Here is a 26642-nt window from a genome sequence, read left to right as displayed (position 1 = left end):
GGCACCAGTACCATTTAAAAGTATCAATTTTGGCACTGGTACTACTTTAAATGTATCATTTTGGCACCGGTATTGTTTAAAAGTATCATGCTGGTACCGGTGACATTTTAAAAGTCGTTTTGACCCTGGTACACTTTTAAAAGTATCGATTTGACACTGATTGAAAACAAAACAAACAATATCCAACCGCTCTGATGTAGATTAGCCACTGCTGACCTCTCATGACTTCACATAGCTCAAAGGATCTGCAGCTCTAAAATCAAACACCAAGAGCAAATGCTAAGCCAACGCCTGCTGGCTTCAGGAAACTCATTATAACACAATATATAGAAACTGCACCTTAACAATCATTTACAGCTTCATAGGTATATAATAAGTGTACGTGCTGACAGTGAAGGAGAGGAATCTGCCGCTCGCTTACAGTGTAATTATAGCCGAGCACATGCTGTTTAGACTGTGGGCGTGGAGAGACTGAGACATTAAACCAACACCAAAACACATGTCAGTTCACCTTAAACCTTTGCCATCAAAGCATATTCTGTCATTCAGTTATAGTTTCTGCATGTTAAATGATATATGCAGCTAAATTAAATAAAGAAAACAATCACGGGTACAGCAGAAAAGTATAAGTTATTTGTATTGCATTGCAACATAAAAGTATTAGCAATTATCTTCAGGTGGAAATAAATGACTTGGAGATTAGTTGGAAAAGTGTTCATTCATATACAGTGTTTACCTTACAGAACTCTCTCTTAAATTGTACCAATGAAATAATAATTTCGGTACCATTTTAAAAGTATTGATTTAGCACTGGTACAGTTTCAAAAGTATCGAATTGGCACTGGTACCATTTAAAAAGTATCAATTTGGCATTGGTACCATTTTAAAAGTATCGATTTAGCACTGGTACAGTTTAAAAAGTATTGATTTAGCACTGGTACCATTTTAAAAGTATCGAAATGGCACTGGTACCTTTTTAAAAGTATACATTTGGCACTGGTACAGTTTTAAAAGTATCGATTTAGCACTGACACCATTTTAAAACTATCGATTTAGCATTGGTACAATTTTAAAAGTATCGATTTGGCACTGGTACCATTTTTAAACTATCGAATTGGCACTGGTACCTTTTAAAAAGTATCGATTTGGCATTGGTACAGTTTTAAAAGTATCTATTTAGCACTGGTACCATTTAAAAACTATCGATTTGGCACTGGTACCATTTAAAAAGTATCGGTTTAGCACTTGTACCATTTTAAAAGTATTGATTTGGCACTGGTACAGTTTTAAAAGTATCGTTTTGCCTTCTGTATTATTATGTACCATCATATATATATATATATATATATATATATATATATATATATATATATATATATATATATATATATATATATATATAAATAATGGTAAGGTCCAATGGACGGAATTTGGCCAGTAACCTCTTCACTAGAAGTGTCATGAGATTATTAATGAGCACAGAGAGTCAGGACCATAGTTTAACGTCTCATCCGAAATATGACGTTCACTGACAGTAGCATCCCCTTCACTAAACTGGGGCATTAGGACCCACACAGACTGCAGGTTGAGCGCCCCCTCCTGGCCTTGTGACCGATGACATAAACAGAGCATCTATAACAGCATAAAAGTGTATGATCTGCAGCAGACTTTATTTATTTATTATTGCATCATAAAGAGCAGCACATATGTTGTCTGATGCTGTTCTTATATTACCTCCTTGTGCTCAGCAGCAGCATGTGTAAGATCTCCCTGGACATTATCCAAAGTATGATGAGAAACAAAACCCCCTGAGGACGTTTGGACCCTCCTCCTGTGCTTCCGGTGCACTTGAGTGTCCCAAATAATCCTGGAAAAACCTTGAATGTTATTCAGTGGCTGATCCACGTTTCCTCTGAGCGTCTGCAGCATGTGCTCCACCGCTCCAAAACTCACAGCCCTCCTCAACTGCCTGCGCAAAAGCTTCCTCTCCAATACCCCATCCTTAAAACTTACACTTCTCTTAGTGACTCCATGTAGATTAAACTCTGCCGTAGGTCTGATTTTATCCATCTGATGAGCTCTTCTGCTGGTTTTACCTCTGAGAACTGGGACTTCTCCAACATACACCCCATGGCTGATACTCTGTGGTCTTACAGCATCATCTTGCTCTGGGTTTGATATTTTGGGAATGAGTTGGGGATTCCTCTCACTCTTGACACTGTCTGCATGGCTCCTCAAAGAGTCTGTGCCATTGATTTCAGTAGATTTCCTCTTCTTCCTCTTTTGGAAATATTTGCGTCCTCTGAGCTCCTTTGGTTCGGGGCTGATTGGAGCTTTTGTGGGATCAATGTAATATTCCTCTTTAGAGCCCCGAACGCATCCACACGTGTTACCCATTGGTCAGTGTTGGCTGTAATTAGTTACAGAGTAACTAGTTACTGTAATTTAATTACTTTTCTGCTAAAGAAAAAAAGTAAAAGGATTACTTTTCATTTTTAGGTAGCTTGATACTCATAATGCACTTGCTTTATATACTGTAACCGCAAAGCAACTAGTTACTTGATTGAAATTACATTTCTGTTAAAAAAGTAAAGGGATTACATTGATTACAGTTACTTATAATGTAATGTACTTGCCCTAAATACTGTACTTTTATTTAACACATCTGTATAAATCAATTCAGGGAAGCAGAGTAACTACAAACTAACTAGCTACTGTAAGTGAATTACTTTTCTGTTAAAAAAGTAATCTAAGGGATTACTTTTCCCTTTTAGGTAGTTTAATTACAGTTACTTGAAGTTACTATTTACTAGTTACTACAGTTACTATTTACCAAAGTTGCTACAGTTATTATAATGTACTTGCCCTAAATACTGTACATATATTTAACAGATCTGTATAAATCAATTCAGGGAGGCAGAGTAACTGCGAAGTAACTAGTTACTGCAATTAAATTACTTTTCTGCTAAAAAAGTAATCTAAGGGATTACTTTTCCCTTTTAGGTAGTTTAATTACAGTTACTTATAATGTACTAGCATTAAATACTATTTAAATATTTAACAGATCTGTATAAATCAATTCAAGGAGGTAGAGTAACTGTAAACAACCCAAGCTCATTCTGGAAACGTAGCCCCGCGGACGTTTCTGGAGACCGCAATTTACGTGGCCGGAGGTACGTAAGGCCGCGTTTAGTTTTTTTCGAGCGAACGCTGTGGGGCGGTGTGGCGCCACTCCGCTCCTCCTCTTTGCGCTCGCCGGCCGACGGCTCGCCTCCGAGTGGAGGCCTTTCCCGATGCAAACAGTTTGTCCGCTTAGCTCACAGCGTTACGTCGGCGGAGCGGAGGCCCCGGAGGAGGAGGAGCCGGCCACGGGGACGACGACCGGGATCGAGTCTGGGGAAAAGTGGTTCCAGAAATCAGGTAAGACGGCTTCTGCGAACCGTCGCTCGGGTTTAGGGAAGGAGGAGGAGGAGGAAGAAGAGGAGGGCAGCCGGGTCGGCCGATCCGGCGGCTTTTCGCGCGAGAACGGCGTGGGCGCCCGAGAGGCGAAAACAAAAACCGCTCAAATACGTACCTCCCGGGACATAAATCGAGGTCCGCAGAAACGTCCGCGTGGCTACGTTTCCACAATGAGCCCGGGTTGACTGTAAAGCTACTAGTAATTAAATTACTTTTCTGCTAAAAAGTAATCTAAGGGATTACTTTTTCGTTTTAGGTAGCTTAATTACAGTTACTTATAATGTACTTGTGTTAAATACAGTAGATATATTTATGTGTATAAATCAATTCAGGGAGGCAGAATAACTGTAAAGTTACTAGTTACTGTAATTTAGTTAATCTTCTGATTTAAATTATTACTTTTTTATTATAGTCACTTACAATGAATTTGCATCCATTACTGTACATACAAAATGAGTAGTTACTGTAATTTAATAACCTATCTGCTAAAAAAAATTATTAATTTTCATTTTTAGGTAGTTATATCACAGTTACTTATAATATACTTGCCGTAAATATTGCATAATTATATTTTAACAGATCTGTACAAATCAATTTAAGGAAACAGAGTAACCATTACGTTACTATTTATTGTAACTAAATTACTTTTTTTTTGGTTAAAAAGTTATGTGAGGGGTTGCTTTTAATTTTTAGCTATAATTAAAGTTACTTATAATGATGCAGTGGTATTAGAATAATTAAATTCTTCAACAAAAAAGGTTAAATTCATCAAGAAGATTGCACGTTTTTGCAAAAAAATGGAAGGAGAAATTATTCTATAAACTCAGAATAATTGTACATATATTTATTTTTAGTTATTATTTAGATATTTTGCATAATAACTCAAATGCTCAACAAATAAATATTAAATATGCAATAAGAAAGAAATTAAATAGATAATTTGGTGTTATTCATTTTCCTTTATATTTATATGGACTTTAAGTAGTACTGAGTTAAGTAATCGGTTTACTTATTGAGTAATTAAGTTACCTTTCAGACAGAGTAATTAATAAAGTAATTTAAACACAATTTCAATGATTTAATTAGTGATTAATTACTTCTTTAAAGTAACTCACCCAACACTGCCCATGCTCAATCCTGGCTCTAACAATAAGGCTGGCTATTAAAAATGATTCATTTCTTCCTGCGAGCTAAAAGTTCGCTTTTAATCCCAGGACGTGCTGCAGAAGCCATCTTTCAGTGTTCAGGAATGGTTGTGACGTCAGATGAACGAGTCGGGAGCAGTATGGATGATGTGAATCCCTCTCCAAACACGCTTCTGTCTCCAGTATTGTGGGTAAACGCGCAGCCCGGCCCTTTCTTCTCACGCTTTCTGCCAACACACTGAAGTCTCGCTGACCTTTGAATCGGCAGCCTTTGCCCTGATCCTCCAGAACAAACACAGCACAGATCACGGCGACACACACACACACACTAATCCAGCTGTAGGAGAGCTGTGTGACGGCGGAGGACACAGTCCCCATGTGATGTGTAAACATTGAGTCCGGCCGGTGTTGAGTTACCAGAGACCCGTCCGGCTGTACACTCACAGAACTGAATCATGATTATGGATGGGCTGGTGTTAGATTCTGACGGTGTGATACCCGTGGATAAAAATATCCCAGTACTGTGATCACTGCTCGAAAATAGGCTCTTTTTAAATGTCTGGATTAAAAAAAAACACTTTTTTTCCCCATTAAACACAATATATTTGACGTTAAGAAGCATTTATAATATTTTGGAGCAGTAAACATGTCGGGCTAAATCATTAAAATAAATCATTGCCTTCTGTTCTCTTCATTAGTTTCAGAAACACAGATTTCTGTACACCTTGAGGAGGCATCTTTGGAGATCTTTCTTTCTGTTCATATAAAGTAAAGCCACTGCACTGGCCAGGTCTAGAGCGTTCCTGGATGTTGGAAATGGCAAGCCATTTCAAAAGTGAGGCATTGGCTTTACCTGTAGGTTTCAAACAAGCCTAGCGCACTCAATTACTTTGATCAGGAGTGTTTAATTAGGGTTAGAACTCAACTGTGCAGAGCCGCGGCCCTCCAGGAACTGAGTTTGACACCGGTGCAATGGATTAATTAACAAAGAGCATTGGATCTATTGATGACATTATTACAGAAATCTTGTTCTTGTTTAATTTATGTTTGACTAACAAATATTGATCACATAAAGTTTAATAGTTCAAATATTCTAAAAGAATGTAATATGAATGGATGGAAATTTGAACATAAAACGTATTTGTTAGGCCCAAACCTTCTTTATTCATAAGTGCATGAAGGACAGAGCGAGAGACTCATCTGTTTTCTGCTATCGGTGTGTGAACTCTGTGCTCAGCAAGATGAGCTGATTGAAGAGGACATGCCAAACTGAAAGACTCATGGCCTCTCATGTGGCCTTTAAAAATAACAGGACAAGGTAGCTGGACACTCTGTGATCCTGGACCACAAAACCAGTTTAAAAAGTCTGACATTGTAATGTAAAACCGATTGAAATGAGGGAAAAAAATTGGGGCGGTAGTTGATTTTGTTCTTTGGTAAACATTATTGAAAGAACAAGATAACCTTAAATGGCCGATAGCACTGCCCCGATAGACTCATACCCCAACCTTAGAGGAACGATGCCCCGACCCTAATGAACTTATCACCCCACCATAAAGGACTGAGAGCCCCGCCTTTAATGACTGATAACCCCACCTTAAAAGACTGATAGCCTCGCCCTAAATGTCTAAAAGCCCCGCCTTAAATGACAGATACCCTTGCCGCAAGAGACTTACACCCCCACTTTAAAGGAAAGATGCCAACACCCTAAAGAACTTATAACCCCAGTTATATAGCCCTGCTTTAAATGACAGTCCTAAATAATTGATAGCCCCACTTTTAATTACTGATAGCCCCGGCCCAAAATGGCTGATGGACCCACCCTAAATGGCAGATAGTCACACCCTAATGACTGATAGCCCTGCCCCAATAGACTCATACCCCAACTTTAAAGGAACGATGCCCCCACCCTAAAGAATTTTTAACCCCACGTCCCCACCATAAAGGACTGATAGCCCCGCCTTCAATGACTCATAGCCCTACCTTAAATGACTGATATGCCCACCCTAAAGAACTGATAGGCCAGTCCTAAAAAGACTGATAGCCCCACCTTTAATGACTGATAGCCCCGCCCTAAATGGCTGTTAGCCCCGCCCTAAAGGACTGATAGCCCTGTCCTAAATGGCCAAAAGCCCCGCCTTAAATAACTGATGGGCTTACTCCACAAGACTCATACACCTTAAAAGAATGATCCCCCACCCTAAAGACCTTATAACCCCACCATGAATGACTGATAGCCCCGCCTTAAAAGACACATAGCCCCGCCCTTAAGGACAGATAGCCCCACCTTAAAGGTCTGATAGGCCCACCTTAAATGACAGATAGCCCCGCCCTAAATTAATGACAGCACCACCTTAAATGATTGATAGCCCCGCCCTAAAGGACTGATAGGCCTGCCCTAAATGACAGATACCCCCGCCCTAAAGAACTTATTACCCCACCATAAAAGATTGATAGCCCCGCCTTTAATGACTGATAGCCCTACCTTAAATGACTGATATGCCCACCCTAAAGGAATGATAGCCCCGCCTTTAATGACTGATAGCCCCGCCCTAAATGGCTGTTAGCCCCGCTCTAAAGGACTGATAGCCCTGTCCTAAATGGCCAAAAGCCCCGCCTTAAATAACTGATGGGCTTACTCCACAAGACTCATACACCTTAAAAGAATGATCCCCCACCCTAAAGACCTTATAACCCCACCATGAATGACTGATAGCCCCGCCTTAAAAGACACATAGCCCCGCCCTTAAGGACAGATAGCCCCACCTTAAAGGTCTGATAGGCCCACCTTAAATGACAGATAGCCCCGCCCTAAATTAATGACAGCACCACCTTAAATGATTGATAGCCCCGCCCTAAAGGACTGATAGGCCTGCCCTAAATGACAGATACCCCCGCCCTAAAGAACTTATTACCCCACCATAAAAGATTGATAGCCCCGCCTTTAATGACTGATAGCCCTGCCTTAAATGGCTGTTAGCCCCGCCCAAAAGGACTGATGGCCTTGTCCTAAATGGCCAAAAGCCCCGCCTTAAATGACTGATAGCCCTACTCCATAGGACTCATACCTCCACCTTAAAAGAATGATCCCCCACCCTAAAGACCTTATAACCCCACCATAAATGACTAATAGCCCCGCCTTAAAAGACACATAGCCCCGCCCTAAAGGACAGATAGCCCCACTTTAAAGGTCTGATAGGCCCACCTTAAATTACAGATAGCCCCGCCCTAAATTAATGATAGCACCACCTTAAATGACTGATAGCCCCGCCCTAAATTAATGATAGCACCACCTTAAATGACTGATAGCCCCGACCTAAAGGACTGATAGGCCCACCCTAAATGACAGATACCCCCGCCCTAAAGAACTTATTACCCCACCATAAAGGATTGATAGCCCGGCCTTTAATGACTGATATGCCCACCCTAAAGAACTGATAGGCCAGTCCTAAAAAGACTGATAGCCCCGCCTTTAATGACTGATAGCCCTGCCTTAAATGGCTGTTAGCCCCGCCCTGAAGGACTAATGACCCTGTCCTAAATGGCCAAAAGCCCCGCCTTAAATGACTGATAGCCCTACTCTACAAGACTCATATCCCCACCTTAAAAGAATGATCCCCCACCCTAAAGACCTTATAACCCCACCATAAATGACTGATAGCCCTGCCTTAAATGACAGATGCCCCCGCCTTAAAAGACACATAGCCCCCCCCTAAAGGACAGATAGCCCCACCTTAAAGGTCTGATAGGCCCACCTTAAATGACAGATGGCCCTGCCCTAAATTAATGATAGCACCACCTTAAATGACTGATAGCCCCGCCCTAAATTAATGATAGCACCACCTTAAATGACTGATAGCCCCGCCCTAAAGGACTGATAGGCCCGCCCTAAATGACAGATACCCCCGCCCTAAAGAACTTATTACCTCACCATGAAGGATTGATAGCCCGGCCTTTAATGACCGATATGCCCACCCTAAAGGACTGATAGACCCGCCTTTAATGACTGATAGCCCTGCCTTAAATGACAGATGCCCCCACCCTAAAGGACTGATAGGCCCTCCTTAAATGACAGATAGCCCCGCCCTAAATTACTGCTAGCCCCGCCCTAAATGACAGATAGCCCTGCCCAAAATGGCTGATAGCCCTGCTGCAAAGGACTCATACCCCCACCTTAAAGGAATGATGCCCCCACCCTTCTTTTTTCCAACATCGTACAGGCCTATAGCTGGAAACACAGCAAACTGCTTTCCCAGATGACAAAGCTTTCTGTTTGCTCTGTAATCTGACTCAAAACAAGAGCAAGGCTTTGAAAAGGCTCAAGCCCCGCAGCTCTTTCAACAAACAGACATAACCAGCGGATATGAATATGAAAGCATATGAAAGTGAAGGTTATATAAACTCACTCAGAGGCATATTAAATCATCTCAGCTGTAAAATATAATTAGCGTATACAGACAGTTACTAAACATTCATTTAAAGTTAATTAGTGTGTCTGCTGAGGTTTCAATGACTGTTACTATTGTGCTCATTTGTTCTAGGCATCCCACACAAAATGTGATAATACACTGGCCACATCTCACCTCATTTCTGCAATTATTCAATCTTGGTATTCCTGTGCCAGAGATCTGCAGAGTGAGGTATCAAGACATCTGTGCTGCCTATTACATTACAAACCACAGGAGTGGGACAATTCCTCAGCAGGGTAGCACTCCTCATACTTCAGCTTCAAAGTTGCTAAAAGCAAAGAAGGTGCTCCAGGATTGGCCAGCCAAACACCATGTTGCATGTTGTTAGTAGAGGCAGTGTTCACACACCCACAGTACACCCTTCATTCATGCACTTTAAAGCATGTTGATCAGGCTAAAAGGACAAGTTAGAGCTTCTAGAACAACATAATGGTAATGATTCAGAGTCAAACGTCTTTGATCATTTGTTCAGACAGACAGTATTCAGATGGCAGCTGTGGATATTTTGTGCTTCAGAACTCAATGAGATCCTCAAATCTTTATGTGCATTCACACTGTCAGGCTTCCTGATCATTTGACCACATCAGATGTCTTCGGTGCATCTGTTTACGCTTCACCTAACGTCTGATGTCTGTGTTTACATTATCTCCAGCTCAAAGGGATCTGTTATTGAACGTGAGCGCAAATATGATATATGATTTATCCTTTTTAAATTGTTGGCAAATGTGGCAAATTAATGACAATTAATTAATTAGATGAAAAAACAAAAGCATTTTTTAAAAAATGCTGCAATCATAAAGACAGCTTTGGACCAGACCTAGAAGACCAAAAACCTCAAGTTGAGCAAGAATTCACATAAACGTAAATAAATGCAAGAAAATCTAGAGCGAGTGACACATTGCATCTTGCAGAAACTAGCTTAGAGAGTTATCTGCTGTTAAAAACTAATCTAGAGCACCATCTACTGTTAAAAACTAGCCTAGAGCGCCCTCTACTGTTAAAAACTGGGCTAGAGCACCATCTGCTGTTTAAAACTAGCGTAGAGCACCATCTATTGTTAAAAACTAGACTAGAGCGCCATATACTGTCAAAAACTAGCCTAGAGCACCCTCTACTGTTAAAAAACTAGCCGAGAGCACCGTCCGCTGCTTTTAAAAACTAGCCTAGAGCGCCATCTGCTGTTAAAAACAAACCTAGAGCGCCTTCTACAGTTAAAAACCAGCCTAGAGCACCCCCTGCTGCTGTTAAAAACTAGGCTAGAGCATCATCTAGTTAAAAACTACCATAGAGCACTGTCTGCTGTTAAAAACTAGCCTAGAGCACTGTCTACTGTTAGAAACTTGCTTAGAGCGCCATCTACTGTTAAAAACTGACCTAGAGTGCTGTCTGCTGTTAAAAAAACTTGCCTAGAGCACCATCTACTGTTAAAAACTAGCATAGAGCGCCATCTGCTGTTGAAAACTAGCCTAGAGCGCCATCTACTGTTAAAAACAAACCTAGAGCGCCTTCTACTGTTAAAAACCAGCCTAGAGCGCCCCCTGCGGCTGTTAGAAACTAGGCTAGAGCATCATCTACTGTTAAAAACTAGCATAGAGCGCCATCTGCTGTTGAAAACTAGCCTAGAGTACCATCTGCTGTTAAAAACAAACCTAGAGCGCCTTCTACTGTTAAAACCAGCCTAGAGCGCCCCCTGCTGCTGTTAGAAACTAGGCTAGAGCATCATCTACTGTTAAAAACTACCATAGAGCACTGTTTGCTGATAAAAACTAGCCTAGAGCACCATCTGCTGCTGCTGAAAACTAGGCTAGAGCGCCGTCTGCCATTAAAAACTAGCCTAGAACACTGTCTACTGTTAAAAACTAGCCTAGAGCGCCATCTACTGTTAAAAACTAGCATAGAGCGCCATCTGCTGTTGAAAACTAGCATAGAGCGCCATCTACTGTTAAAAACTGGCATAGAGCACCATCTGCTGTTAAAAACTAGCAAAGAGCACCATCTACTGTTAAAAACTAGCCTAGAGCTCCATCTGCTGTTAAAAACTAAAGGAATGATCCCCTAATTAATGCAGCAGTTTTTACCTCAGTCCTACTGTATACGATTATAATAAACATGTGGCTCAAAACGGATACAAAAAAAATGGATCTTGTTTGGATTTTGTGCATTTACATGTGTGCAACAAATTCCAATCAGAATGTTGTTGTTGTTTTGTGTCGATCTAAACACAAAGACCTGCAAACAGCCGATGCACATTTACACTGAACTGCAACCTCTGATTGGTTGGATTTAAAACTGGATCCTTCCAAAGAAGAGACCCGAGGGCTGAAAAATAAAAGCAGGACTCTAAAAATCAGCCCTAAGAGAGTGATTCTGGGCAAAGCATCTCCCTGCACCCAGCATGATCAAGAGGGAACAGGCCCGCAGCCACCAGCGCCTCTTGCCCAGCGGCTCGCGTGAGACTGACAGCGGCAGATGCTCCTGCACGTCCCCACGCTACCTGTCAGCAAGTTTTATGAAGCCAAGCATTATTTAACACATTCTTCGGCTGTGCCCCAGATATCAATATTTTAGACATGTTTTTGTAAGCCATGCGGGCCGTCAGGGAGGCTGGGCATGAGTGGTTTGCAAGAATAAAGAGTTACAGCACGTAGTTTGAGCATTCCTGCATGCTGGAGAAGTGAATTAGCATGAGTCGTGATGCTTTGGGTGCTAAAGCAGACTCTACACAAATACTGTTTACTGGAGAATCACTGTCAATGTGTGATTTGATTCAGTGAGGTGTTTACTGGAGACTCAATCTGAACAGATCATTTGATTCAGTAAGTTGTTTAGAGGAGAATCACTCTGAACAGATCCTTTGAATCAATGTGTTGTTTGAAGGAGACTCACTTTGAATGCATAATTTGATTCAGTGATTTGTTAAGTGGAGAGTTACTGTAAATGGATCATTTGATTCAGCGAGTTGTTTGCTGGAGACTCACTCTGAACAGATCATTTGAATCAGTAAGTTGTTTGCTGGAGACTCACTTTGAATTGATCATTTGATTCAGTAAGTTGTTTACTAGAGACTCACTCTGAATAGATTATTAGATTCAGTAAGTTGTTTACTAGAGACTTGCTCTAAAGGGATCATTTGATTCAGTAAGTTGTTTACAACAGACTCACTGTAAATGAATAATTTGATTCAGTGAGTTGATTATTGGATACTCACTCTAAATTAATCATTTGATTCAGTGAGTTGATTAGTGGATACTCACTCTAAATGAATCATTTGGTTCAGTGAGTTGATTAGTGGATACTCACTCTAAATGAATCATTTGATTCAGTAAGTTGATTAGTGGATCCTCACTCGAAATTAATCATTTGGTTCAGTGAGTTGATTAGTGAATTCTCACTCTAAATGAATAATTTGATTCAGTAAGTTGATTAGTGGATACTCTCTAAATGAATCATTTGATTCAGTGAGTTGATTAGTGGATCGTCACTCAAAATGAATCATTTGGTTCAGTGAGTTGATTAGTGGATACTCACTTTAAGTGAATCATTTGATTCAGTGAGTTGAGTAGTGGAGAGTAAGTCTCCATTAAAGTAAACTATTTGTAAAAGTGTTAGAATGTCACAGGAGGGCTAATAGTTTTTGTCCTGAACTGTATAAAAATGAGAGTTTTGACAAGCACAGACCTGCCCATGCGCAGCTGCAGTTAAACCTCTGCATGACCTCAAGCTCAACATCTCTCTGACTCCAGATCAGTCAAAATCTGACATTTACAAAACCCTGCCACAAACACAACATGCTAAAATCTGTGCTCTATATATAGATACATATATATTGTGTGTGTGTGTGTGTGTGTGTGTGTGTGTGTGTGTACTAATATACTGTTTATTTTATATTGTTTACTGATTATTAATTGGCATATTATATATATATATATATATATATATATATATATATATATATATAATAATGGTTTAGTGTTTTTAAATCTATTATATATTATATGTGTGTGTGTGTGTGTGTGTGTGTGTGTACAGTGTATATTAAATTTTGCAACAAACTAACAGCCAGTTAGCAACTGTGAACCTAACTGTACATACCTACCTAGCAACAAAATCAGTGTGTGTGTGTGTGTGTACGTGTTTTTGTGACATATCAGGACACAAATCTCTATAGTGACACGGGTATGACACAGGTATTACAAAAAGGAGGTGAAATATGAAGACATTGGTGACGTTCTCATTTCTCAAAAAGCTTATTAATCACACAGGACGAGTTTAATCAGAGAGTAAAGCTGCACTGTGATGGTTGGGTTTAGGGGTGGGGTGAGGGCAATATAATATAAGATTTGGACAGTATAAAATGAATGGAAACCTATGCAATGTCCCCACTTTACACAAAAACAAACATGTGTGTGTTTATGTGTGTGTGTGTGTGTGTGTGTGTGTGTGTGTGTGTGTGTGTGTGTGTGTGTGTGTGTGTGTGTGTGTGTGTGTGTGTGATTCAGCAATGTGCTTTCCTGCAGGAACATTTCCCCTGATTTAATAAAACACGGCGCCGTGTGCCAGACTGGTCAATTATGAGATTTTCTGAGTAACTTCATTGTGCGTTTGATTTATTAAAGACATCATCTCAGTATCGACACGCAGAAGCTAACGCTGGAAAATATTCCAGTCATTACAAACACAAGATCTGTCTTGCATGCTTCACTCAATTTACGCAAATTAGCCTTGTGGAAAAAATGCATTTGTTATTACATCAGATTTTATTAAAATATTTATTCAGTCACTTTACTCAATAGGGGTCACCACAGTGGAATGAACCGCCAACTATTCTAGCATATGTTTTACACAGCGGATGCCCTTCCAGCTGCAACCCAGTACTGGGAATTACCCATTCACACACACACACACACACACACACACACACACACACACACACACACACACACACACTCTTACACTATGGCCAATTTAGTTCATCAATCCCCACTATAGCACATGTGTTTGGACTGTGGGGGAAACCGGAGCACCCGGAGGAAACCCACGCCAACACATGGAAAACATGCAAACTCCACACAGATATGCCAACTGACCCAGCCGGGACTCAAACCAGCGACCTCATTGCTGTAAGGCCACAGTGCTAACCACTGAGCCGGCATTCATACCAAACTTCTACACAGAAATAGCATCCCCAAATTCTGTCTGGCCCTGCTAATTTGTTCAGAAACACCTTTTTTAACTTCATTCTCTACGTCAACTGCCATGAATTATTAAATATACGGTATAATTAGATTTAATATAGACTGTGGTGGCTCAGGGCTCGAAATTAACTTGGTAGCACTGGTGCTTCCAACTTCAAAAAGTTAGGAGCATCCCAAAAAATTTAGGAGCACCCATTTTCTTTTTAGTTATGCGCCGATCTTGATTCTTAATGGCCGATTTTGATTAGCACACGTACATCTCAGAGATGTCTATTTGACGTCTGCATTCACATCTGCAAGACATCTACAAGACGTTTCCTATCAGATGTGAAATAGACTTCTATTAGACATCTTTAAGATGTTTGCGATTCAGAATGTGTGTAAAACTGACATCATACAGACGTCTGCCAGACGTTTGTATACAGCAGGTGCTTTCCAGATCAAGAGATCTTTAACAGACATCTTGCAGACGTATACAGACACAAAATATCTAATACAATGGCATTTCAACCTTTATACCATTAAAAGGGATAAATCAAGTATATAATTTCTTATATTAGTATTACTTAATTGTTTAGATTTTTAAAAGGCACTTTACCTTCTTTCACATTTACATGTGGATCGATAATTGCAATAATTTGTCCATAAACAGCTGAAAAAATTTATTGGAAATAAAAATTAATTCTCTGTCACAAGGGGGCGCTTTAGGAGCGCTGAAATATTACGGTTTCCCTAGTAATGACTGTACACAAATCAGCATTATATGCCGCAATGGTCGCAATTTCGAGCCCTGTGGCTGTACTTTGAATTCTGTAGAAATCACAGTTAAAGATGCTGCTTTGTACAAAGACAGTGTGTATTTTTGATAATTTTTTAAAATCATATATACAACTGTATGTGTGCTTTCCATCCTCTTTAAATAAAAAAGGTCAAATAAAAAGCAGTGCTGAGCAAACTTGAGCAATTGTGGCTTTACAGATACAAGTCTGACCTCTAGTGGTCACACGATGAACTCCAAAACCAAGGCATCAGTTGCACTGGAGTTTCTAAGCTAATCTAAGCTTTTATATCTGAGCTAAAACACTGCACACAAACACTAGTCCAGCAAAAATTACCCAACATTTTTAGGCTTTCACATATACTGAGAAATAAGCAGTCGGATGTATCTCCAGTAAGCATCTGATATAAGCAGCTGACTTTAAATCACACAGGAGAAGTCCAGACTCACCTGAAAGTGCAGAATTATGGTCCATATTAATCCCAGTGTCAGCTTTGGGTTTCCATCTGTTATGTCGTCGTTCCTGATGTTCACCAGTTTGACCTGGATAAATAATATGGTCATGGTTAAATACTGATGAGTGATATATCATAACACGATCATGCACAATCATGAAGACATAATGCACAAGGCTCTACACTGAAAAATGTTAAGGTAAGTGGTTGCAAACATTTTACATGGGCTGAATTTAAACAAACAAATTAAATGCAGTCATGTTCAACTTCATTTGTTTGGTTAAACTCAGCCCTTTGCAACAATCTGCAATGAAGCTTTTTTTCATGCATTTGTAATGTTCCTTCAGGTGCAATACAGGAATCAGAGAGTGAAAATCAACACTTGTTTAAAGCCTCTTTCCAAACATTTTAAGACCTTATCGCCACTTTAGGATTCAGCCGGTAACATTGGCCACATTTTGCAGCATATTTACTACTATTTAATACTCTTCGCTTGTGAAAACACCTTATAACATGACATGCTATCATGTCAATATGGAGCAAAATCTCTGAGGAATATTTCCAGTACCTTGTTGAATCTATGCCTTGAAAGATTAAGACGATTTTGAAGGCAAAAGGAGGTCTAAACTGGTACTAGTAAGGTGTACCTAATAAAGTGGCCTAATAAAATAAGTATGCCACTATTTTTTTCATTCATTCATTCATTTTCTTTTCGGCTTAGTCCGTTTATTAATCTGGGGTTGCCACAGCGGAATGAACCGGCAACTTATCCAGCAAGTTTTTACACAGCGGATGCCCTTCCAGCTGCAACCCATCTCTGGGAAACATCCATACACATTCATTCACACTCATACACTATGGACAATTTAGCCTACCCAACTCACGTGTAGCGCATGTGTTTGGACTGTGGGGGAAACCAGAGCACCTGGAGTAAACCCACATGGGGAGAACTTGCAAACACCACACAGAAATGCCAACTGATCCAGCCGAAGCTCGAACCAGCGACCTTCTTGCTGTGAGGCGACAGCACTACCTACTGCGCCACTGCGTCACCACGTATTTTTAAATCTTTTTTTATTACCTTATTTTAATTCATAGACGACACAATATTTTGCAGACTATTTAAGAATTAGATACCTTGTAAAATTGAGTTTTTAAGCGCCTTAAATGTCTCTCAATAAAAAAAAAAACATTTTTAATTTCCTTAAATGAACTGAATTCTAAATTTGACTAACAAAACACAAACATATGACTTTATGCAAGGCTATATTTTAGATAGACACTCTTTTAAATATTTTGAGCTGTAAAATATATTCTTAAATGCACATAACAGTAATGTCCACGCTGTAAATAGCACATGCATGAGTAAAGGTTTTGTTTAAACAATTGTATGTTTAATGCCGCCTTTGCTGCAAAATGTAAACGCTGTTTATATAACATGATGATGTCAGCACTCTTCTTTATTATACAGCAATTCTGATGCATTTGTTTACTGGAAATAATCCATGCTGCAATCAAACTGTAGACTATAAATAACTCCAAGAGCAATAAATCTATAACAAACAACATGCTGCTTTTATCGGCGATGTAACAGAGTCAGTGTCTCACCACTAGAGGGCACCAGAGGACAGATTTTTTAATTAGGAACATGAATAGTCTATTTTTAATTTCTGACTCAAATAAACACATTTTGGGCATCTAGAAACAGTGGCAAGCTGATTTTTTTATTGCTTGTAAATGCAATACTGTATGCTTTTGCGTCCCACAATGCTTATCCATGACAAAAATATACCATTACATAAGTTCACAATAAAACTAAAAGTTTATTATAATAATAACCTTATAAGAATAATCACATTTACTCCTTTATTAGCTTCAAACATCACTGAAATATATTTACAGTCAATTCAAGTCATTAAAAACAGAAGACGATCTCAAATATTTATGATATATGATGTCAAAGTCTTCTTCCTCCTCGGGTATCAGCTATCATCTTAAGCAGACCTGCTCAGCCTTGTCTTATAAAACCATATTTAAAGATACAGTTCAGCCAAAAATGAAAACCACCTCATTTATTCCCCCTCTTCTGAACACAAAAGAAGATATTTTGAAGAATGATGGTTGACTTGCATGGTATGCAGGAGGCCCTGGAGTTTCAAGTCTTAGACCGGCCCACCTCAGTTCAAGACTGACTATAAAAAAAGGTCCTTTCCAGTTCAGTTTCTAATGACACTATCATGTCTTTTTCAAGAAAACAGCTGCTTTAGAATTACAAATATTTAACAACCCTGACAGTATTATATGTCTTAACAATAAAAATGAAAAAAATAAATAAATAATGATAATAAAAATGATAATAATAATTACTCAGGTGAGGATTGAACACGGGTCGGCGGCGTCGTAACGTGACATGCTGACCACTCAACCACAATGGCACTGTTAAGATGGTATTCAAGTTATGCCAGATGTATTGATGTAATAAATCATCTGATTTTCATTGAGCAGATGTAATATTCAGAACATTAATTATTCGAATTCTTATAGTCATTAAGGTGTCGCTGTTTGGGGTTGAATGATAGTTACGTCATCATTTACCTGCAGGCTGCATTTTGCTCACCGGGCTGCGAGAAAATTAGTTAAAAAAGCGCGAAGCTGCGGGAAAAAATTATGAATAAAAAGAGTGAGGCGGTTGTCAAATAAATAAATAAATGAAAAAAGTGCGACTGCTGAGAGCGCAAGCAGCTAGGGACACCGGCCCTCGCGGCCAAAAAACAGACCGGCCCACTGGGAATCCTCCCGATCCTCCCGATTAGCTAACCCGGGCCTGATGGTAGGAATAAAAAAATTTTTTAAAAACGACTAAAGAAGTCAACGGGTGACGGTAACCAGCATTCTTCAAAATATCTTCCTTTGTGTTTAACAGAAGAAAGAAATTCAGGTTTTTGAAGGTTTTTATTTTTAGGAGAACTATCCCTTTAAAGGAGACTTTAAGTCTCTGATGTCTCTAGAGTGTGTATGTGAAGTTCAAGCTCGAAATACCACACAGATATTATTTATAACTCTCTGAAACTGACCCTGTTAGGCTTTGATTCTAATTGTGTGATGTTTTGGGGGCTGTCGCTTTAAATTCAAATGAGAGTGTGCTCTTTTCAAAATAAGGCGGAGCTACAAATGAATATACATCAGCATAGTGGCAGATTCAAAAACAAGACTAACGTCATATGCTAATGAGGGAGAGATGGTCACTAGTGGGCGGGGCTTTCCCCCTCTGATGACACGTACAAAAGAAGAATGTCAATCAAAGTGTTTCTGCAAACTGACTTCATCAAGCCTGATTATAAACAATCGAATTAATACATGTTTACTATTAGAAGCTGGATTTATTCACACACTCTTACCACATGACTATGTTTGAACCCCTTATAAAAGTGATTTTTGCATAACAGGTGCCCTTTAAAGGCATGAAATCAGACTGCAGCGTTGATTATTCTTCTTACCTGGCGTCTTTTTAAGTAGTCGAGTGCGATCTGTACATTCTGGAGTCTGTGGAAGCGCATGCGGCCCTTCTCCCGCGGCTGTGAAGATGACAGAGATGCAGAATAAAAAAATCATCAGTACAGATTTATCAGACAGAGAAGACTTACGGCCAGCAGAAACACACAGAGAGAAACATCTGCTGCAGGAGAGAAACTCACATCTGCATCTCTACTGCTGTCTGACTATACCTTCACACAGCTCTGAGATCAGTTTACAGAGAGAAGAACACAAAGCCAAACGCAGGGTCAGAGACGCAAAGCAATAAAGCAGTGAGAGGAAACATTATATATGGTAATATATGCAAATTACATGCACAGTTCATTTTGCATTTCACAGATACAGTTGACGACAGAATTATTCAACCTCCAGTGACTTATTTTGTTTTATTTTCTAAATATTTCCCAAATGATGTTGAACAGATTCAGGAAATTTCCACAGTATTTCCTATAATGTTTTTTCTTCTGGAGAAAGTCCTGTTTGTTTTATTTCAGCTAGGATAAAAGCAGTTTTTAATTGTTTTAAAGCCATTTTAAGCTCAATATTATTTGCCCCCTTAATCAATGTTAGTTTATGGCAGATGATTTATTTTCTCTTTGTCATGATGACAGCACATAATAGTTAGACTAGATATTCTTCAAGACACTAGTATTCAGCTTAAAGTGACATGTAAAGGCTTCACTAGGGTAATTAGGGTAAAGTTAGGGTAATTAGGCAAGTCATTGTATAACAGTGGTTTGTTCTGGAGACAATCCAACACTAATATTGCTAAAGGGGGTGAATAATATTGACCTTAAAATGGCTTTAATATTAATAGCTGAAATAAAACAAATAAGACTTTCTCCAGAAGAAAAAATATTATAGGAAATACTATGAAAACATCTGTTTAACATCATTTGAGAAATATTTAAAAAGGAGGGGGACAAATCATTCTGACTTCAACTGTATGTGTTTTGCATATATCCCCATATATCAGATTTCCAGATGGAGAGGAAGAGAAAATCTCCACTTTTTGTCTCAGATGGAGCTTCTGTATGAGCATTTCTCCAAATCCCTCATTAAAAGTGTGTAGATGAACCGAGAAATGAGCACTATTGAGCAGATGATGGATGACTTATGGAGGATCAGCTTCCACAAAACTCCTTCCTTTCAGAGCAAAAGCACAGACTGGAAGTAAAGGACTGATGGGTGTTTATGTTGCTATTTTTACAGAATAAAGAGAAAAGTCAATCAAAATAACCAAAAAAGGTTATATAAAAGAGTGTATATATTCATTATGAGCATTAAAGGACCCCATAAAATTGGCTGATAATTGCAAAGGCTAATTTCAAGAACACAGAAAAAACTACCATTATGCCAGCTAAAAGATGTCGTAAAACAATGTAAACATTTATGGCGGTAAAACAACAAACTTTAAACAAAGCAAAGTCAAAAACCATGGCAAGACATGGAAACACTTTGTTATGTTCACTTACAGGATACAAGACTCCGCAATAATATGTGCTGTGTTCATAGTCCATCTGATTGGTCCTGAACAGCTTCAGCTTTGTGTTTGCAGTCAATGGGGGATCTGGGACAGATCACTAATAGGTAGGGAAGTTCACCTGTTTACTGATGAGTTTACTTTTTCACTAGTGAGTCGATGAGTTTGCCTGTTTACTAATAGGTTTACTAGATCCCTAGTGAGTGGACAAGTTCACGTGTTTACTTATGAGTCTACTTGTTCACTAGTGAGTGGATGAGTTCACCTGTTTACTAATGAGTCTACTTGTTCACTAGTGAGTCGATGAGTTCACCTGTTTACTAATGAGTTTACTTGTTCACTAGTGAGTGGATGAGTTCACCTGTTTACTAATGAGTTGACTTGTTCACTAGTGAGTCGATGAGTTCACTTGTTTACTAATGAGTTTACTTGTTCACTAGTGAGTCGATGAGTTTGCCTGTTTACTAATAGGTTTACTAGATCACTAGTGAGTGGACAAGTTCATGTGTTTACTTATGAGTCTACTTGTTCACTAGTGAGTGGATGAGTTCACCGGTTTACTAATGAGTTTACTTGTTCACTAGTGAGTCGATGAGTTCACCTGTTTACTAATGAGTTTACTTGTTCACTAGTGAGTGGATGAGTTCACCTGTTTACTAATGAGTTGACTTGTTCACTAGTGAGTCGATGAGTTCACTTGTTTACTAATGAGTTTACTTGTTCACTAGTGAGTGGATGAGTTCACGTGTTTACTTATGAGTCTACTTGTTCACTAGTGAGTGGATGAGATCACTTGTTTACTAATGAGTTGACTTGTTCACTAGTAAGTCGATGAAATCACTTGTTTACTAATGAGTTGACTTGTTCACTAGTGAGTGGATGAGTTCACGTGTTTACTTATGAGTCTACTTGTTTACTAGTGAGTGGATGAGATCACTTGTTTACTAATGAGTTTACTTGTTCACTAGTGAGTGGATGAGATCACTTGTTTACTAATGAGTTTACTTGTTCACTAGTGAGTTGATGAGTTCACCTGTTTACTAATGAGTTTACTAGATCACTAATGAATGGATGAGTTCACGTGTTTACTAATGAGTTTACTTGTTCACTAGTGAGTGGATGAGTTTGCCTGTTTACTAATGAGTTTACTACAATAATAGAATATATTGTTTAAAACAATAATAGAGTCTGACACCTAACAGACGTGAGCTTTTATGGAGTTTTTAACACTCTTGAAGCAAAGGGAACTTAAATCAGGCCTTTAGTTCACAGTTCAAGCTTTTTGCGTCTTGAGAAATGACCAAGCTGGCATTCTGGAGCACATCACAGCATCCCACAGGGCAACATTTCACAATCTGACCCATGTGTTGGAAAAATTCAACCTGACTATCTGCTGAATTCTGCAAAGCTCAGTAAAGTCCTGCAGTCCACAGAGTTTGTCCCTCAGGTTAAGATCACAGCACGCTCTACATTAGTGGTGTTATTGAGGGGGCAGGAGGACCCGTGTCCACACATACCCCCTTATCCTCATCATCATCATCATCGTCATCATGACGAACGGCACGTCCATGCTGCTCAACCGCACATGCGTCAGCCGCACTCACCAACCGCAACGTCTTCAGTAAATCACGCTCCCTTGGCTTAGAGCGGGAGCACAAAGAGAGACACACACACACATACAGACACAGACACAGAGACACATGAGAGATGGACAGAAGAAGAAGATGAGCGGGACAGAAGACAACCAGGTGAAGAAACAGTGAGATCCGTCTCAGAGCAGAGAGAGTTCTCACGATAACTAGTGCTGGGATACTGTACACACAACTCCAAATCAGAAACAAAGTTAGGACCGTATGGAAAACGCAACAAATAGAAATGATTTCTACATTTATTTTGACTTGTGTTTCATTGCAGACAATTTGAACACCAAATATTTCATGTTTTGTCTGGTCGACTTCGTTTCATTTGTAAATATTCATCCTTTCCTGTCTTTCAGACCTGCAACACATTCCAGAAAGAGTTGGGACGAGAGCAGTTTATGCCTAGTAATCAGGTAAACTGGTGAAATAATGGTGTATTTTGAAGCAGGTGATGTCAACAGGTGATTGTAATTATGATTTGGTACAAAAGCAGCATCCAAGAAAGGTCTAGTCCACAGGTGTCAAACTCAGTTCCTGGAGGGCCGCAGCTCTGCACAGTTTAGTTCCAACCCTAATTAAACACACCTGATCAAACTAATTGAGTCCTTCAGGCTTGTTTGAAACCTACAGGTAAGTGTGTTGGAGCAGGGTTGGAACTAAACTGTGCAGGGCTTCGGCCCTTTTGGAACGGAGTTTGACACCCCTGGTCTAGTCCTTTAGGAGCAAAGATGGGCCCAGGATCGCCTGTTTGTCAACAAATATGTGAGAAAATGATTGAAATGTTTAAACACATTCATTCATTTTCTTGTCGGCTTAGTCCCTTTATTAATCCGGGGTCGCCACAGCGGAATGAACCGCCAACTTATCCAGCAAGTTTTTACGCAGCGGATGCCCTTCCAGCCGCAACCCATCTCTGGGAAACATCCAAACACACACTCACACACTACGGACAATTAAGCTTACCCAATTCACCTGTATCGCAAGTCTTTGGACTGTGGGGGAAACCGGAGCACCCGGAGGAAACCCACGCGAAGGCAGGGAGAACATGCAAACTCCACACAGAACAGCCAACTGAGCCGAGGTTCGAACCAGCGACCTTCTTGCTGTGAGGCGACAGCACTACCTACTGCGCCACTGCCTCACCATGTTTAAACACAATGATCCTCAAAGAAAGATGGGAAGACATGTGGATAGTCCACCTTCAGCAGTGCAGAACATCATTAAAAGATTTAAGGAATCTGGAGAATTTTCAGTGTGTAAAGGACAAGGGCGCAAGCCTAAGCTGAACAACCGTGATCTCCGATCCCCCAGGTGGCGCTGCATCAAGAATCCTCATTCATCTATAAGCCAGATCACCGCATGGGCTCAGGACTACTTTGGCAAACCTTTGTCAAGTACCATAATACAGGGGTTCCCAAACTTTTCAGCCCCTGACCCCCAAAATGACAATGCCAGTGACTCGCGACCCCCAATATCCTCTGAATTCATGGTCATAAGGAGTGGAGAACATGAGTCTGATTCCAGCGACGCTCCAGGGACAGACGAGTCTTCGCTGAGGCCATCTTCCAGCCTAAACCACGGCGAATGAAGCTCTGCACAAGACTTTTGGCCAGCGGAGAAATTAAAATGGTCGTGCCCAACTGAGTCTGGTTCCCTCAAGGTTTTTTTTCTTCACTCCCATCAGGTGAAGTTTTTTTTTCCCTCTCCGCTGTCGCCACTGCCTCGCATGGTTCAGGATTGGTAAAGCTACGCATCGATGAATTGGCTCTTCAGTGTTTGAACTCTCAGTAATGATTAAATCACACTGAACTGAGCTAAACTGAACTGAACTGAACTTAAACACTAAAACCTGAACCACACTGTTCCAGTTACTATGACCATTTATGTGAAGCTGCTTTGACACAATCTACATTGTAAAAGCGCTATACAAATAAAGCTGAATTGAATTGAATTGAACTGAGGTGGTTATAAATACAGAAACCTTGCATACAATGGTGCATACACACCATAGACCCAAGTCTATTCTTCGTTTCTGTTTTTTAATGGATACAGTGCTGTAAATGGACCAGAAAGTTCAACCTGGTGTTATAAAATCAATCCGCGGCATCTGATGCTATTGCTGTGTATTTAATATAATGTACCCCAGGGGTCGCAATCCAATAGAACAGGGGTGCTCAACCCTGTTCCTGGAGATCTACCTTCCTGCAGATTTCAGTTGCAACCCTGCCTGTAGTTATCAAGTGCTGTTCAGGTCCTTATTAATTGATTCAGGTGTATTTGATCAGGGTTGGAGCTAAACTCTGTAGGAGGGTAGATCTCCAGGAACAGGGTTGAGCACCCCTGCAATAGAAATATAAGCTATTATAGTAACTATATAGTATATATTTTTTCTCTTCAGTAGGTTATGAATAAAATATGGTAAATCTTGTGGTTTAATAAAAATAAATCGATTTTTGGAAATCACCAGGGGACCCCCCTTCATTGTCCCGCGACCCCTCTGGGGGTCCCGACCCCCACTTTGAGAACCACTGCCATAATACATAGTCACATCCACAAATGCCAGTTAAAACTGTACTGTGCCAAAATGAAAGCCCTATGTTAACAGTGTCCAAAAGTGTCGTCGACTTCTCTGGGCTCAGAGGCATCTGAAATGAAACAGGGGTTGGAGTCCGCGCTTCAGGAGCAGCGAAACCTGAAAATAATAAGGCCAAGAGAAAGGAGCTGGATAGCTGAGGAGAGACTGAAGAGCGACAGAGAGAGAGGGGAGAAAAATAAATAATTGGGATCAATTCTCCAGACATGCTGCCACTCGGTCCTCAACCAGCTGAGAGATCTGATGATGTGCTGGGAGCCCTGTGGAGGAATGTATCCACCCGTCCGTCTTCTGGTGTTCGGCGGCGGTTCTCCCAGCTGTCTGCATTTCTGGTTTCCCGCTTCAGATGCAGCGTTCAGCATCAAGGCAGACATCGGTGGCTCTCCCGGGCTCTCTGGGGTGGCTCCCTTCAGCTCTTTCCCTTCCGGTGGTGAGCCCAGCGTCCCCTGCTCATCTCCATTCTGGGGGACCGCAGCAGGCAGATCCTTTCCTCGCCAGCCTCAGGCCACCCCAGCACTTTGAGCAGACGAACAGGTCTCTCCCCCACTCGGGTAACCTCACCCTCCCTCTTAGCAGCGAGGGCAACTTTTCCCGCATTTCAGCACCACTGTAATGAAGTTAGATGGCCGTCTGGATAAAGGAGGCGTGGAAGCAACAAAGTTTTAAATCATTTTTAATGAAAAAATAAAACAAACAACAGCTCCTTAAGGAGACTGCCGTCAAACTGAACGCAAAAGTGGAACAATATGTCCATGCCCGGTTCTCCTTCTACCAGCACTGGCATCTCTCCTCCTTTTAGCTTCCAGGGCTCCTCCGTGAGACTCGAGGCAGGTGACACATCCAGGTGTCCCTGATTATCTCACTCACGCCACATGGCTCTTGTCCCCGCCTCACTTGCCACAACCACATTCTGCACACATTACAAAGTCCTGGCTGTGGAGGAAGAAGATACAGGTACTTGACTGGCCTGCCTGCAGTCCTGACCTGTCTCCAATAGAGAATGCGTGACATATTTTGAAGCGCAAAATGCAATAATGAAGACTCCGTACTGTTTCGTACCTTAAGACTTGTTTGGTCGATCTCCAGGAACAGGGTTGAATGGGACATAATGACACCTGAAACACTTCATTACTTGGTGTCTTCAGTTCAGTGTTGTGAAGAGGAACGGCAACATTACAAAGTGCTTAATACTTATTTTGAAATGTGTTTTATTTTGTGTTTATGTGTTTATTTTGAACAAAAAAATCTATAAAAGTCACAAGGAACACCTTAAATAATGCTTGTTGTATTGTCTGCAATGAAATACAACTCAAATAAATTGAGAAATCACTACTTTCTTTTTCTATTTGCGTTTTCCATACAGTCCCAACTTTTTCTGACTTCGGGTGTATTTATTTCACTTTGTTTTTTGCAAATGTTTACATTTTACAGCTCCCCTATGTTTAAATCAGAATAAGAGAATGAGAATTCCTCCATAGCTGAGAGTAATTGTACTGTAGTACAATAATCTCTAAGTATCAATGGTTCATTGTGCACTAGTGTGTAAATAAGCAAAGACAATAAATAAGCTTCATGTTACACACCATTAGCTGCTGTAAAGGCCTGTTCACACCAAGCACGATAACAATAAAGACTGATTTCTGAATGTAAAACAACAGCAGAGTTCCACAGCTATAATGATCCAGATGTAGAAAAACTCTGTATCGGTAAACATTTTATTCCAGATGATAAACTACCAAACGCTCTCAGCCAGAATACATTGAAATCTAAAAAGTTTGTGCGATTTTGTGGAGAGGCTCTGCTTGATGTTAAACCCTCTTTTTAAAGACTATTTAAAAATAATGACCATATAGAAAACAACGGATGACACCATGCGAGCCAATAATAAAAA

At 40.2% G+C, this 26642-nt stretch overlaps 1 protein-coding gene across 34 annotated transcripts in view; it reads right to left on the bottom strand.

Moving 5' to 3' along the window:
- Positions 1–26642, bottom strand: part of dst (dystonin) — a 291289-nt gene that overhangs the window by 207907 nt on the left and 56740 nt on the right. For 17 of the 34 annotated variants that reach the window (XM_087278729.1, XM_087278747.1, XM_087278730.1 and 14 more), the window contains 2 exons: positions 18999–19076; positions 15497–15589 (listed from right to left, as the gene is read on the bottom strand). In XM_087278729.1, coding sequence (XP_087134855.1) covers positions 15497–15589; positions 18999–19076 — 171 coding nt within the window. Of the gene's footprint in view, positions 1–1734; positions 2461–4574; positions 4837–15496; positions 15590–18998; positions 19077–22035; positions 22159–26642 lie in introns of those variants that run through there. The other 17 variants (XM_087278728.1, XM_087278746.1, XM_087278748.1 and 14 more) reach the window with 4 other exon arrangements.

Source organism: Danio rerio, chromosome 13, assembly GCF_052040795.2.
Source record: "Danio rerio strain M-AB ecotype USA chromosome 13, GRCz13ab, whole genome shotgun sequence".
Classification (NCBI taxonomy): Eukaryota; Metazoa; Chordata; class Actinopteri; order Cypriniformes; family Danionidae; genus Danio; species Danio rerio.
The sequence above is the reverse complement of the archived record's forward strand: the minus strand, read 5'-3'. Positions and strand labels throughout refer to the sequence as shown.